Source organism: Amblyomma mixtum, chromosome 3, assembly GCF_055824585.1.
Source record: "Amblyomma mixtum isolate Tamu chromosome 3, ASM5582458v1, whole genome shotgun sequence".
NCBI lineage: Eukaryota > Metazoa > Arthropoda > Arachnida > Ixodida > Ixodidae > Amblyomma > Amblyomma mixtum.
In genome coordinates, this window is record NC_143014.1 from 389,639,002 (window position 1) to 389,655,514 (window position 16,513).

The following is a 16,513-nucleotide window of genomic DNA, read 5'->3' on the forward strand; positions in this document are numbered from 1 at the left end:
CGGTGTTGTCGTTGTAGTTGAGGCATGGTCTTGAGTACTCGTCGATGGAGGATCTTTATCATTGCGCTTAGAAGCAACCTCACCTCCAGAGGCTGCTTTATTCAGTTTAACCTGCGGGGGCTGGGGGAGCGTCCACACACGGCGTAACCTCGATTAGGAGACACAAAACGTGGTGACAATGGCGACGAGGAACGTGATAGGCGGCTCGGCGATGAGCATTCTTCCCGACGCAAACACTCTTCAAATTCGGCTGGTCGCTGGTCGGGTCGGGGTCGTGGGGCGTCGTAAGAGAACCCTCGGATGCCCGTTCTTCGGTATGGGCAATACCGGAAAATGTGGCTGGCTTCGCCACAGCGGAAGCATAGTGGGGGGCGCTGGTCGGGAGTTCTCCACTCGTCGCATTTCCTCGGCTGTGTGCGACGCTCGTAGGACGGGCGTGTTGGGGCGAGAGGGCGGCGGTCCAACGCAGGTGGCTGAGGGCGATAGGGGCTTGGGTCCCGTCGTCCAGGGGCAGGACGGCGCACAGCTGCGGCGTAAGTCACGGCTGGGGGCTGCAGAGGCTGCGTGGGTGTCGGCGTCACACCCAAGGCCTGTTGAACCTCGTCTCGGATGACGTCAGTGAGCGATGAAAGTTGCGGATGCGTTCCCATTGGCAGCAATCGTCGGAGCTCCTCTCGCACAACTTGACGTATAACCCCGCGCAGGTCATTGTTGTTAGCGGTGTCCAGGCAGCTTGTTGAGAAAACGCGCTGCTGGCGGTCGTACTGGCGGGCTCGGGCATCAAGAGTTTTTTCCATGGTGGCTGCCTCTTCGACGAATTCCGCTACGGTTTTCGGTGGATTCCGTACGAGGCCGGCAAAGAGTTGCTCTTTAACTCCTCGCATAAGCAGCTTTACTTTTTCTTCTTCCTTCATGTTTGCGTCGGCACGCCGGAAGAGACGCTTCATCTCCTCAGTGTACATTCCAACGGTCTCGTTTGGATGTTGTATGCGAGACTGTAGCAGCTGCTGGGCTCTCTCCTTTCGCACGACGTTCGTGAAGGTCTTTAGAAGCTGCTCCTTGAAGGTTTCCTAGTTCGTGAGGCTAGCTTCCTCATTCTCAAACCAAATTATTGCTGGTCCCTCCAAGGCGAAGAAGACGTACCTAAGTTTCGTGGCATCGTCCCAGTTGTTGAAGATAGTCACACGGTCGAACTGCTCCAGCCATTCTTCGGGGTCGGCGCCAGGCGAAGCGTCGAAGGTTGGTGGCACCCGGGTGTGCTGAAGAATGATTGGAGTCATTGTCTGGGGCAAGCTCATGGTAGACGTTGCTGCTGGCTTCCGCTTCTGGGTAGGGTCCGGCAGAATCCCGAACTCTGGTTCGTCCCCTTGCAGGCGTCGGCTTGCGCGGTGGACTGGACTCAGGTCCTGCGGTAGATGACTGAGAGGGCTGGCGTCACGACTTGTAGGGGGTGTCCGGTACATGGAAGGCTACCCAGCACCTCCACCAGATGTCACGTTGTAGTGACGGCAGTCCAGCGGTCAGGAAGACACCAACCAGTCTTGGAAACGAAGCTCTTTATTTTGGCTGACTTGCGCCCGCAAAAGAACTTATTATTTATTTATTTATTTATTTATTTATTTATTTATTTATTTATCTGATACCCACAGCGCCTTTCGGCCTTACAGTGGGGGGGGGGTTACAAACACAAGAGTAAATAGCACAATGCAAAATCCAAAAAACACGTCACATACAAGTGATGAGAATAACACAAAAAGTATGCAGCATAATAACAAAAAAAGCAGACACGGGGCCATACAGACGAAAATGGGAACGTGCGCATGTGCTTACATACCTAGAGGGACAAGGCTGTCGACACATGTAATCGTGACGTATGCCAGAAACGAGAACACACACGCATAGAAGCATAGGAAAATAGTTATCACGTCCAGGTGCAACCAGCAAAACCGTATCTGCAGTGAAATGGATTAAAAAAAAGCAGAAATGAGTCATTCCAGGGCCGCTAAACCATTTAGTGCAGATGAAAATGCGTCACTGGCCGTGTCCGCCACAACAGTCGAGGGCAAGCGGTTCCACTGTCGAATTGTTTGGGGGAAAAAAGAACTGAAAGATTCAATTTTGCATTTGTATTCGCGCACTTTTTTGGCGTGATCCAGACGTAAGGACACATAATGAGGTGAAAAGATGTAACTTTCACGTGTGATACCTGTTCAGGAATGATAAATGTCATGAAAGAGCTTTAAGCGAAGCATGGCTCTGCGATTTTCTAGAGATTCCCAGCCTAATGCTTGATTAGAAAGCGTCGCACTAAATAACATATCTTTGGCTGACTTACCAAGAACGTAACGGGCAAATCAGTTTTGAACTTTCTGAAGCTTATCTTTATCGAGTGCAGTGGGAGGATCCCATACCACGCAGACATATTCTAAAACGGAGCGCAAATTTGACTTAAATAAAATTGTTTTGGTCACTTGGGGAAAATTGCTAGTGTTCCTGCGTAAAAAGCCAAGGGATTTAGAGGCTTTAGCAGCGATGTAGTCCACATGCCGGTGCCAACTTAAAGATGGGGTCAGATAAACTCCTAGGTATTTATACTCGCGAACTACTTTTAACGTTTTTCCGTTAATGGTATAGCGGAAATAATTTGTTTCCTTCTTTCTCGTGAATCTCATACACACAGTTTTTTCTAAGTTTAAGTTCATGTTCCATTTCTTGCACCATGCGTGTATTGAGTCCAGATCGTTTTGAATTGCCTGGCAGTCGCCATCGCAGATAGTTTTTCTGTATAATATGCAGTCATCCGCGAATAGTCTCATGCATGACGTGATGTTGTCTGAAATATCATTTATGTACATTAAAAAGTGTAAGGGTCCTAAGACTGATCCTTGAGGGACGCCTGATGTTACATCAAGAACATTTGATGCCGCTCCATCTACTATAACAAACTGGCGTCGTGCGTGCAGGTATTCAGAAATCCAGGAAGTAATTTTGGAGTTAATGTTATATTGCCACAGTTTTTCTATTATTAGTTCATTAGAGACAACATCAAATGCCTTTCTAAAATCTAGGAAAATGCAGTCCACAGTTGCTTGATTGTCGAGTGGTTTGGATAAGTCGAAAGTAAATTCCAGTAGCTGTGTCACGCAGGAGAGTCCCTTCCGGAAGCCATGTTGGTAAGGTTTGAACAAGCCGTGAATGTCTAGATGTTTTACTATGCACGTGTATAAGATATGCTCTATTATTTTGCACATGGAAGATATCAGCGATATTGGACGGTAGTTGGATACAGCGCTGCGCGAACCAGATTTATGAATAGGTACAACAGACGCAATCTTCCAGTCGTCAGGAAGACAGGAATAAACGTGCTCGTCGGTCGCCGAACTACAAATACCCTCTGCTCGCGGCATTCTTGAATTCAAAGCCGACAAGGAAACTTCGAGATAACAGGTCGTGATCATCTAGAGTAATCTGGAAACACGTAGATGCAGCTCGGCATGGCTGTGATCAATCGAGATAAGTCCGGTCGCTTCTCGCGTCACGAACACAAATGATAACACCCCTTTCCTGCGGCCTTGCGCGAACGAACAGACACTACAATGATACCTGGCAATATGCCCATACCACTGCTCCCGCGCGTGAAAAACATCATATCCCCAAAGGTGTATGCCTAATAGCTCTGCCATACCACAGACAGTCACGCACAGAACTTCGAGTCTAGGCGCATCATTTCTTTTGAAATATAGGACGTGTGCCTGAAAAGAAAATCGATTTTATTGTCTTCATGGTGGTCAATTACAACAGGAAAAGAACCAATTTCCATGCTCAGTCGAGACTAAAACGATGCACTGATAATTAGCTAGTCATCTATCTCGTTAGCATGCAAATATTCATGTAACTGCACTCCTAGGATACATTTTTACAGGGAAACTCTGACCACAACTTGTGTGAACCAGCCTGTTTAGCAGCCGCAACGGACCAAGCAACGTGATTCCGAGCGTGCTCATCCTTATTAGACTAGTGTGAGGCGCCACCACCGGATCGCATCTATTTCATGAAAACCACCGCTAAAGCGACGTAGATGCTCGGTCTGACCGAGAAGCCCTGTATTGCCCTTGGAGACCCTTCTCACCTTCTCCTTCTACTACTTCTCATTTTTCTTTCTCCTTTTCTTCTACTCCTTTTTGTTCGTTTACGAATGAATCGACTAATAATGCTCACGGTTGTTCCAAATAATAGCTGCTCGGTGTAAAAAATAATAGTCGTATGCTTACAACTGAGCAATCGCGTGCCCACTAAGGGCACATCAGCGGGAATCTGCGCACCATTCCACAACAGAGACAAAGATGAAGCCTGCTCCTTTCAATATCGCGCATCACGCGGTTTCGAGCAGCGTTCGGCGCTATTCACGCGACGGACGTTTCGTGCTGGCCGCAGACAGTTTTCGAGCCCCAAGAGCCACGTCATTGCTGCTGCACTGCTCGAAGACATCGGTGAAATTCGTCCCCCGCTGCCCCCAACTCAGCCAACGGGACAAGTTCCAGTGCACAACTAAACCAGCACTGACGGCACCGGCGGCGTCCACAAACAGCAACGTCGACCCTTGGCGCTGCTGCGGATCCGTTCTTCAAGGTGCGGCACAGCAGCCGACGGGGACGCCCGAACCCGAGCCGCACCTGTTCGCCTGGGAGCAGTTCTTGTGCGCTCTGCTGGGATGAAGGCGCACCATCCATGCAGGTTCGAGTTGGAAGATCCACAGCCACAGTGGAACCCCTGCTTCGTAATTCAAGCCTGGGTGTCAGGAACAGAGCGCCCACTTGCCAAGGGAGGTACTACCTGCACTCTTGACGCGGTTGAGGCCGGCGTTCATCTGAACGACTCAACGGAGAAGTTAGCGTTCTACGCTCAGTCTTCGAAGCGCCGTCGCGATTTTGCTCCGACCTACCTTGTTGCCATTCTCCATCAATGCAAGGTGCCTACAACTGACGGCAAATATGATCGTTCCGGTCAACGTGGAAGGCGGGTCGGTTGTAACCGCAGTCTACGCTGCGAGCACCACGGTCGGCGTCTCAGTCCGCACGTTCCGCACCGCCAGCACGGCGAAGATTACGCCAAGCCGCTTCTCACGACCCACCACTTGCGAGAGACCGCGGCCTCCAGCTGCCCGAAGAAGCGGAACACCTCGTCCACCGAGGCCTGCTTCTGTTCCATGCTGGCGCTCGAACACGCCACAACGACACAGACCATGCTGCCGGTGGGTCTGCTGCGCTGGTGGTAGCTAGCCCCGATGTCGTCGTGCAGTATGCTGCCGGCGCAGTCGAAGTGAAGCATGTCGTCGGAGCAGCCTGCGGCGTGGCTGCAGGACACCTACCAGCAGTGGGGGAGAGATTATGTACTTGAAGCTGAAGATAGGTCTTCCCAGCAGCAGCTCAAGCATGATCATTTTCGGACGTGACAGGACACCTACCATTGGCGGACCTCGTGTATATGGCGCCTTTCAGTATTCCTGAACTTTAATTGCGCGTTAGGTTCATGGGGTATTTTATTTTTTACTGTCTCAACGTGTAAGTATCTTAATTTCCCAAATTTTTTGCGTAAATTTCTACACCCTCTCTTATTACCTGGACGTTTTTCTTGACTGTGTTGCCAATGTTCTCTGGCATACTGTTTTTTAATTAAATGCAGCATTTGTCCAACAAGTCTCACTCAATTACAAATAATGCGGGCAGTAAGCCATTATTGGCAAGGGTGGCCTGGAGCATAGTGTTGCAAGGCGTGAATAGAGTGCAAGAAGGCATCGAGCACAATTCTGGTGTGCCCCGCCGCGGTGGCTCAGTAGTTACGGCGCTCGGCTACTGACCCGAAAGACGCGGGTTCGATCCCGTGCGCGGCGGCTGTATTTCTTGTAGGCGAAATTCTACAGTAGATGCCCGTGTGCTGTGCGATGTCAGTGCACGATAAAGAACCCCAGGTGGTCGAAATTTCCGGAGCCCTTCACTACGGCGTCTCTCATAGCCTCAGTTGCTTTGGGACGTTAAACCCTAATAAACCAAACCCAAACCAAACAATTCTGCTGTGTGTCCGACGTCTTTCTGGGCTTAGTTGACAGCACTACCAACACATCGCGTTGATTAAACTGCTAAACTCTAATCTTCTACTGCACTGATGGCTGTTAGCGTTATGACGTTGATAATTTTTCCCTGAAAACAATCGGAAAAACAAGAACGCGAAGTAAAAAACGCCATGTCCACTTCCAACGCTTCACCTATCTACTCCCATCTGTAGGCACTGACACTGCTATTTTGCTAGAAATGCCTTCGGGATATATATTCACGCCGAAATTCGTAAATAGCTGTCACATAAGGCGAATTCTACTGCTAGTGCTCAGTAGCCTTTATCACAGAGCAACTGGTATCAGAATTACTTTTGAGAGCAAATGTTGCTGTCACGAAATTTAAACAATTTCATACCTTATTTAACGGTGCATTATTCCTGCACATTCGCGGTGAAATATTGAAGCGAAAGTTGCACTACGTTAGGTAAAGCCGAGGTCACAGTGTCTGGAGATTTCACCTTCACATGACCTTCAGATAAAGCGAAGGAAAGAGCGGGTTGGTCGAAAGTAAAGGAGAGGCGCATAACTGCCCCCCCCCCCCTTCCTCCCCTGGGACAGGGGACACCTTAGTCACACTTTAAGCAAAGAAAACGATGCAGAGCGGCAGATTCGAAAGCAAAGGAAAGGCACATAACTGGGCCCCTGGTACAATGGACAGCTCGGTCCTGCTTTACGCTACGTGGTGGTTGTGACAGATGTGCGCTGCATGCGTTGTCACAACGTTTTGGCATAAACGTGGCAATGAAGCCGCGGGCCATGGGCGTTAATTGTGTTCATTGTCGTTGGTATTAGCAACGTTTTTGACTGCGATGATTTTCAGGAAAGGCAATGCGCTGAACTGGATCCACGGGTCAGTGGACGCCTGAATCGCGCTTTGAGGTACGTGGGGCGGTGAGAGAGAGATGTAGGCTGCATGCTTCAGCGCTGACAACGTTGTGCAGACTCGTGGCACAGCAGCAATCGGCCGCAGCGTTCATACGGTGAGGAAACTCTCGCGATCAACCATTAAATGTCACCTGCCAAAATAACAGGGCGGACGCGCTGCCTATCCACTGTAGGGAACGTGCACAACGTTACAGACGCGAAGCCACGTGTATAGCTGCCCGATACACCAGAGTTTTCACTATCTAGCCAGGTGTAAGAGTAGCTGAACCAGAGGTTTTTTTGGTTTTTTTTTAGCAAGATGGCGAGAAGAGAACGTCGAGTTCGTAGGGTAAATCTCGAAAAGTGAAACAAACGCTGGCGTCGCACTTAGTAATTAACCACTCACAATCGCTCCATCCCTGGAGCATAATTAGATTTTTTCCATCCTGCAATCCAAGCTCCGCGCAAATATTGCGGAAATTTTGGGGGGCCAGTCTACCGCTCCGCAATTCCACTCCGCGACTGCAGCGTCTTCGCTAGCTAGTCACGCAGGAATTCGCGCTCGATCGTAACAAAGGGAGGGTTGACAAAACGTGGTAACTCTTATGCTCATTACGCTCGCAAAATGATACACAGAAAAAACCAGGTAGCTACAAACACCAACGAGGCATTCCTAGCAATTAAAAGGCTACGTAAGAAACGCATTCGAATTTCCGGCTGGTGCAGGGGCGAAACTTCAGAGGCATCGGCGGCGAACGTTTGTACGGGCCGAGAACGGCGGCTGGGTGCTCCCGTGTGTGCCGCACCCTTGGGGAAAGCCTTGCCCATGCTTTCTGGCCCCCATGACACAAGTTGCCAGCTCAAAGCCGAAGCACTCAACGATACATACCTTCCAAATGATCGCGCAATATGCGTGGACGCGGCGCGCCAAAATGCGACCGCATACGTCGCTCGTGCGGCTACGCCACAATCCAAAAATGCGGCGCTATACTGAGCGCGTCAGTTGCGCGCAACTGAGCTCTGCGAAGCATCGCCGCCGTCACACCAGCATGCGCAGCGCGTGGCTCCAAAATTATCCAAATGGAACGCCTTTCTGTGTGCCAGTCAACTTTCAACAGTTTGTTGCCGCTTTTTTGGGGCGGCTATAAACGACATCGCAACTTTCGGTTCTTTCAGGAAGGAACAAGACTCCGACTTCGTCTCGTCATTGATGCATTGATACATCCATCCATTGCAGCAGCAGTGGCGCAGCGGTGGCCTAGTGGTTTGAGCATCCGCCTTCCATGCGGGAGAGTCGGGATTCTGTGCCCAGTGCATCTGGTTACCCACCGGTGATACAATGCGATCAAGATTCCCCTCAGCCTGGTGCTCGGCTTCTTTAGTGTGCAGGGCTTGGGAGTGCTTCTTTGACCCCATCTTGTGAAGACGAAAACACCTTGTGCAATGGCGCTGTTTGGCTCCCAAATGTCGTTCCGCCATAGAAGTCACGGTCATCATCATGAATCGTTCATTTTAAATTTTCTTTAATATTAAATTTCATATTTCTCGTTTGTGGTTTCCTTACTTTGGGCTCGTCAAATGTGTATTTGTTAATACATATAAAACTTGAATTGAAATGGGCAGGTTTTAAAGATGTACTAACGAAGAGGGACCGGCTGCATCGGAGAAATATGCGCATAGTCTATTTCAATTCTGCTAATCATGCTTATGAACAGGGTTTGGTTTATGGTTTATGGGGTTTAACGTCCAAAAGTGACTGAGGCTATGAGAGACGCCGTAGTGAAGGGCACCGGAAATTTCGACCACCTGGGGTTCTTTAACGTGCACTGACATCGCACAGTACACGGGCCTCGAATTTCTCCTCCAAAGAAATTCAACCGCCGCAGCCGGGATCGAACCCGCGTCTTTCGGGTCAGCAGCCGAGCACCATAGCCACTGAGCCACCACGGCGGCTCTTATGAACAGGGATCAGACAATTAATTACTTCTGCTGGGACATGTTTGGTTTATATTATTGAATCGAAATGTTTTACGATCGCCTAAGAAGCCAACTCACTCAGCCGCACTATACTTTCAATTGACAACGTCCTATAGAACTGAAATGTTTCTCGGAAAATCCATCTTAGTGTAAGCAGCTGGCGACTGGTGGAGGAGGGGGGGGGGGGGGGGGGGGGGAGGGCGAGGGGTGTCGCTGTCTTATCTGGAGAAAGGGCCTGGCGCCTGTTCACTGGCTAGGGTGCGGCAGTGGTAAGACAGAGCTAACTGCGGGGCTGGGGCCAGAACAAGCAAGAAAGCGCGATGCCTCACAGCATGCGCTGGACGCCCGGCTAGGTAATTGAAGTTGAAACACGTCCCGTCAGTCGATTCAAAATTGTGATCTCCCTACTGTAAAGGACGGGTGTCCATCGTTTTGAAGTGACTGGCGGAGTAGCGTTTCCTCTCGGATCCGCGCCAGAAATTCGTCGCGACGCACACATTTTGCTTGCGAAACTGACCGAGGGTGTCGATACCTCTGTTTTGTTTTAGGTCTTTTAATATTCCAGTTCGTCTTTACAATTGGTGGCGAGGTGCTGGAAGCAAGTTGCGTGCACTCAGGCCAGATAGTGACCGCAGAGCTGGATAACGTGTGAGAAATAACTAGAAGAATAAGAATGGGGTGGAGTGCATATAGAAGGTTCTCTCAGCTCATGAATGGCTGTTTACCAACATACCACAAGCGAAGATTAGATAACAGCTGTATCTTTCCGCTGCTTACCTACGGGGCAGAAACGTGGAGGCTAACGAAAAGGGATCAACGTACTGCCTTTGTCAAAAGTTTAGAGCCCAGGGGGTTTGCTTCTAAGCACTATTGTGGCGCTCTTGTAGCGGGGCTGCAGGGCTCCTGTAGCCCTAATGGAAGTCCTACGCATCGGAGGGAGCAAGACCATAAATTTTCTTACCTTCGGAAGATTTGGGACGCTGAGCGCGCATTACGGGCAAAGCAATGTGGCCCAGAAGCAAACCCCCTGGGCTCTAAACTTTTCACAAAGACTGTACATTTTGGTCAACGCAGCGAGCTATCGAAAGAAAAATGATACGTGTAATGTTAACAGATTGGGAAAGGGAGTAGTGGGCCAATGAACAAACGGTAGGTAATGACATCCTAGTCGATGTTAAGGGAAAGAAATGGGCTTGGGCAGGGCATGTAATGCGAAGGCAAGGCAGGCGATGGTCCCTAAGGGTAACGGACTGTATACCAAGAGAAGGTAAGCATACCAGGGGCCGGCAGAAAAGTAGGCGGGCGGATGGGAAGTTTGCGAGCATAGGTACTCCGCAGCTGTCACTGTACAGGATTAATTGGAGAGATATCGGAGTGGCGTTTGTGCTGTAGTGGGATTAGTCAGCCAAATGATGACAGTGAAGATGATGATGATCTGTAAAAATCTCCGTTGTCGCTGAGAGTGGTTTCTTCATGATTCGAATGCGGTACCATATTGATACCGGTAACTGCTATTTGTCCTCTGTGTCCCTGTAAACGGGTACATACACAAAATTTTGTGCTGACTATATTTATTTGCTTTGGAAGATGCACCACGCGCCTAGTAATAATGAAAATGAGCTCAGAACGCTAGTGAACAGTGTGAATAATTAATCAGCAGCGTTATTGCACCGGCAGTTTCCTTCTCGGTCGGCACCAGCTCTGGAGAGCACCTTGACGGTGCGATCGGCCTGCCAACCTGGGCAACCCTATATGAAGACGTCGGCGTCGCCGGAGAGCACTGGTTGTTCCTGTGAACAACCACGGGGTTCGGTGACGTTTCAATAATCGTTGCAGGTGCACCTTGACGTCATTCGATCCTGGTGGAAACGCCAAGCGGCAACCGCAACGAGGTTCAATATCATATTAAAATATGCTCCACTCCACGCCTGCGAGTGAAAATGATACAAGTCATTTCTTTACGACCATGAAACAAAGGGTATCGTTTGTTTATGTCGAAATCTTGTGTCTGCACCCTTAGAAGGTATAGATTATCTAGCTTGGTTAGTTTGAATGTTGTTTTTTTACGTTATATAAATGACAGGTCTGCGAGTCCATATACTACCCTCTAACGCATTAACGATTTTCTAGACTTAGAGGGGGCGCGACAGGTTATTCAACATGTAAACTCTACGGAGGACTACTTTCGGTGTCAGCCTACGCTGAATTGCGCTTTTGAAAACGTCGCGATAAACTGGCGCTCGTTAGTCGATGGTGACACCCTGCTGTGACTCAAGAAGACCTTTCTCTACGACGCCGGGGAAACGGCTAATTGAAGGAACTTTAATATCTCTATGCGGACAAATACTTCACCATGAAAAATTGAGCCTCATGCAATAGAGGCGGCCGTAGCATACACCGCGGTTGTCCTGAACCTGAATTGAGCGGAGGCGAGATTACACATCCAGGCATCCTAGGTGACACCCTCGTGTTGCCCAAACAGCCATTTCTCGACGGTGTCAGTAATAAACGAGCTGCAAGGAAGAAAGCGCTGCCTGGTGTTTCAAAGAAGATGGTCGACGCGTGCGGTGAAGGCATCTTAAATCAATGACACCGTTGGTTATGGCGTCTGTAGACGGGTGAATGATAAAAACCAGAGGTTAGCAAGACCCAGCGATTATCAATTAGTATACTGTTTCGTAGAAAACGCGGTAGAAAATTTTACAAATCAGTGGTGCTTCAGTTCCAACTGATAAAGCTGGGCTTGTCTTCCTTTCTTCTTGCTCATAGATTTTACTAAGCGTGCGCTAGTTCACAATAAGAGGAATATATGTGAATTAAAGAATATATGTGCCGAACAGACACCTTTCAAAATTCATTTTTGTTGGGAAAGCAACACTACGCGAGTCGCCGAGCCATTTCGCAGAGCTGACGCAAGGCCATACTGCGCATGCGCGAGGACGGCGCACAGCTGGCGCGCCGCAGCCGTTGCTGCGCGGGTGACTCAGGGCTCTGTTAAGGCGCGCTCACACTAGCGGCAAACTTCCCGCAGAGACGCAGCGTCAACGGCGCCGCTGCGTCGCAGCTCCTCGGAATCACGGTGTAAGAAATATTTCGAAATATTTCTTACACCGTGCTCGGAATGACGCTCTCACTTCACGCGTTTTCTCCTTGCGGTTGTCTTGTTATGTAGAGAGAGGATGCGTTGAGGGAGAACCCGAACGAGCAGAGAGAGAAGGGGATAGTCACGTGACACCACAGAAGACTGGAAAGCGCGCTTTACCTACGTCGTAGTCTTGATCGTGTGCCAGCTTTCATCCCGTCTCCCTTTTCCCATTTTTCCGGAGGACGGCTGGTTCGAACGATGAGCTGTTGGCTACGGTAAACGTAACGATAATTGTTTGTTCGGTGCTTCTGCGCCGTCGCCGTGCAGCGTGCAGAGTGCACGGAAGCGCCGATTTTGTTTCGCCGATGTTTCGCCGTCGAGATCGAGAAGGGCAGGCGCGCCTATTTCTGCCGCGGCTGCGGGCGCAAGACGAGGCCTACTCTCGCGAGTAAGTAGTTTCTGATGAGACATTCGTAAAGTCTTTGCTCGTCGTACGGTATATAACTGGCATAGTATTTGTCGCCTTTTAGCTACCTTCGGATGCCTCCCAGCACCTTCGACACATTGCTGGGCTTGGTCGAGCACAGCCTCAGCCGTCAGGTGACCCCATTCAGGGATCCGATTTCGGCCCACGATCATCTGGCAATAACAGTACAGTGAGTGTCCATGGCTAATCATATCTAATTAATTGAAATTGTTAACAGCTTACCGCAGATTTATTTGCTGAAGCTGCTCCATGTAATGTGCGCTGTTATGGATAGTGCTTATTAGGATCTGGAGATTAATTACACTGCGCACAGGATAAGGAACTTAATATTCTTCGCTACGTCTCACGTGACTGGAATTTCAACCCATGATCTAGAGCTGATGGAACACAACGCTTCCGGTTTCGAGGCGCCGCCGCGAGCGAGTATTTTTCGAATCATTATTTAAGACCCATCATGCGGTTCACGTTTTTGACAGACGCAACCATTTTATCGGAGCCCCTTTCAGAAATGTGAAGCCGGCTTTCCTGCACGTAGTCCTAAACTGTGGCGTCACTGGCAGTTGGTAAAACAAGTACAAAGTGCTGAAACTGCAAGTTATTTCTAATTAGCTGCATGTTGTGTTTGACTACAAGAATGCATAAAGCACGATGATAATGGTTTTAATGTTCAGTATAAAAAAGTTGCTGTTCTGCCTTCGGCAGTGCATGCAACACCAAGGTGAGGCAGTCTTTTCTTTCATGAAAGGGGAAGAGGAAATGTTGTATGTGGCCTACCGCAATTTTCATATTTGTGGAGCAAAATGTAAATTTTTTATCTTTCAGTGCAGTGCAACGAGACACATTGCTGTTTTAATTTTTAATTAGTTTTTTTTTCTTACAAATTATGCCGGTCAGTTATATCACTGCTCACTTTCTATAACATATGTGATTGTTTTCCAGGCTTCTTGCAAATGAAGAAACATTGCGCAGCTCGTCATACAACTTTCTGATAGGCCGATCTACAGCTTCAGTTCTCACAAGAGAAACCACAGCTGCAATATGGAAGAATCTGTGGGATACATACAGTCCTTTTCTTCAAACTGAGATAGAATGGAGAAAGGTGAAATGAATTGATTTTCTGAAAAAGCAGCACTTGCATAGGAGTCTTAAAACATAAAATCGAGGCCACAGATGATGTGTTGCGACATCCATATCCACCTTGCCACACCATTCCTAGCAATGTAAAGGTGTTCAGAGCTACCTCACTGCATGGACGACTATAATTCTCACGCTACTGTTTAGGCCGCCCTGCGGTGACAATTCAGCATAACCCTTCATCTGAAATTAAGAAGAGAGATATTTTGGGGAAGCAAATATCTCTTTTCTCCAACGAACCGCACAACTTATTAAAGCATTATACATGCTGCCGCGACATGTAGTGCAAGTTTAATGGAATGGTCAGTGCTACACTGAGTGCCTCCTTTACTTTAGTCTTCCTGTGCTTTTTGCACTTTGATAATGCAGTGAAATCTCGCATCTTCAGAGGTCTTTTGATATATTTTTCTATGAATTCTTTTGTTTTGCAAGACCTATGTGTAAATGTTTGAAACTCGTTAAATTATTCATGCTTCTGAAAGAAACTCATTTCAGCTGAACAAACAGGAAGCAGGAATGAAGATTTTTATGTCTGCATAATTTTCGTTGCTTTTTATATGCTCTATTCTCGCTCCCCACTTCCACGAAATTGTTTACTAAGCTGCCAAATTTGTGTTTGTTTCAGATTGTATTTGACATGGAACAGTACTGGAATTTTCCAATTTGCATTGGGAGCCTTGACGGCAAACATGTAAACAGTGAATGCCCAAATAACTCTGGGTCAAGGAATCTTAACTACAAAAAAACTTTCAGTGTCGTTCTTTTGGCCTGCTGTCATGCACATTACAGGTAAAGTTATTATCTGCACTTGGTTTCAACTTAATTCTAGACATGTACACCTCAGTGCTTTGCTGTTTTGGTTGCATCAATGCTAACCATTAATGACAAAGCAGACTGAATGCTGGTAGAAATGCAGCAAGAGACCACGAGCATCTGTAGAGAATGTTTTTGTGACCAAGCGCTATGGAACGAAAACACCAGAGGAAGACGCAAGACAGGATGGGTGCAGCGCCTGTTCTGTCTGTCGCAAAAACAATGAACCAACTAGCCCAGACCAAGATCCTCATTGAATGCAGAGGAAGTGCATGCCAATTTGTTTGTTTGAAAGGGTATGGAAAAAAAGGAAGGGATAAAAGGACAAAATTGGTCGCAGTTGAAGTTATTGCAGCCTCATTAGTCCTTGGATTAAACGTAGCATACGTGAACAGGCTGCCAGAAAATGATATTGATTTCCAAAATCTCTTACTCTATATTGCTTCTGTTTTTTTTCTCAGTGCTGCACCGATGCCAATTTTGGTTAGTGATCAAATTACAGTAAATGTAAATATGCCTTAAATAGGAGCCCTCACTGTCAAAAAAAAGTCGTGTTCCTTTTGGTTTTTTGCGTTGTTTTAGTGCTTGTCAAAGAAACATTCCTTGACTGCAGCCGCAAGTCGGTGGTTTTCCACTTTGCATCTTTTCGGTCTTCATACTTAGCTGCTCATAATTATTGGCAATATATTTTATGATGCCAGGCTCCTGAGGTCTAAGATTTTCAGAACATATAGTTATAATTCACATGTGGCAATGGGTACTTGTCATGATTTTTCTGCGACTGTAAGGTAAGAAATAAGGGCAATTGTGTAAAATATATAAAGTTCCGAAGTGCCTATTAACTGCATAACGTGCTGATAACATGCCCTTATTATTTTTATCAATACCTGCTTGAAATATTGTTCCATAGTGATGTCATTTATTTTGGAGTGGTTTGGCCTAGCCTTTCTCATCGAGCTATTATAGCACTTATTATTAGCTTACTGGTTTCCTTCTCCTATGCCACTTTGTTTCAGATTCACATATGTGGATCTTTGCCACTATGGTGGTGAAGGGGATTCTGGTATATTTTTGCGATGAGATTTCCTCAAAAACCTCAGCCAAAATTTGTGTGGTGTTCCATCCCCCACCTCAATCGGGTCGGCAGGTGTCGTTCTCTATGTGATTGTAGGCGATGAAGCCTTCCCTTTGAAAACATTCCTCATGCGTCCCTATGCCCGTCGTGGTGAGCCTGTTTATGAATAGCATTATGCATTTTACAGCCAGTAATTGCATGATACGCACTGTAGTTGCTCTTGTTGCCCAGGAATTACTTATTTGTTTTCCATTTTAGAGCAAATATCTGGGTGAAATACCATAGTCAAAGAGGACCAAACAGAATTCTGCACATTTAAACAGACAGTTTTGCTTGTGATCCTTGAAGTCCACATTAAAATCTCTATTTTTTGTAACAGCACCAGGCAACATATTTTTAATCAAAAACAGTAGTACTTATAATAACCAAGCTTACCTTATTTTGAAATCAAGTATTCGATACAAGCCATTCTGGGTGACACAATGCGTTTTGTAATGCGCCCTCCTAACCAGAAAGCATTTTGTCAAACACAGCCATCATTCACTTTATTTTTCATTGTTCCTTTACCCTATTGTTGAAATTGTCCTTTCTAGACCTGCAGAAGCACAGATTAAGCCCATCTGGACGCGAGGAGTACCAGCAGAGAGCAACTTTCAACTACCGTTTAAGCCAGGCTCGCCGGGTCATCGAAAATTTGTTAGGCATAATGGCTGCAAGACAGCGAATATTAAGGAGGCCCTTTAGAGCATCAGAGGAAACAACAGAAAATATTTGCAAGGCATGTGTTGTGCTACATAAATATATGATGTCGGAGAGCGCATTAGCACGACCTGCCTACAGCCCACCTGGCTCTGCCGACAGTGAGGACTGGCAAGGAAATGAAACTGCTGGCTTATGGAGGACAGACGGCAATGACCTTCCAGCACTGAGAGGGATAAATAGACAAGGCTGCCACTCTGCAAGGTA

The 16,513-nt window shown here is 47.6% G+C and overlaps 1 protein-coding gene across 1 annotated transcript; it reads left to right on the plus strand.

Annotated features, from left to right (window-relative positions):
• Window positions 1-5,326: 5,326 nt before the first annotated feature.
• On the plus strand, window positions 5,327-15,524 carry LOC149357150 (uncharacterized). Its single transcript, XM_089576519.1, has 5 exons — window positions 5,327-5,373; window positions 12,280-12,486; window positions 12,569-12,694; window positions 13,465-13,624; window positions 15,489-15,524. Exons 1-5 carry the CDS (start codon window positions 5,327-5,329, stop codon window positions 15,522-15,524), a joined length of 576 nt encoding a protein of 191 aa, XP_089432645.1.
• The last annotated feature ends 989 nt before the right edge of the window (window positions 15,525-16,513 follow it).

Coding starts and splice junctions, on each gene's coding strand:
- LOC149357150 (XM_089576519.1), top strand. CDS start 5,327: ATGTCGTCGGAGCAGCCTGCGGCGTGGCTGCAGGACACCTACCAGCA. Junction 12,487..12,568: donor GACGAGGCCTACTCTCGCGA/GTAAGTAGTTTC, acceptor GTCGCCTTTTAG/CTACCTTCGGATGCCTCCCA. Junction 13,625..15,488: donor CTGAGATAGAATGGAGAAAG/GTGAAATGAATT, acceptor ACTTTGTTTCAG/ATTCACATATGTGGATCTTT.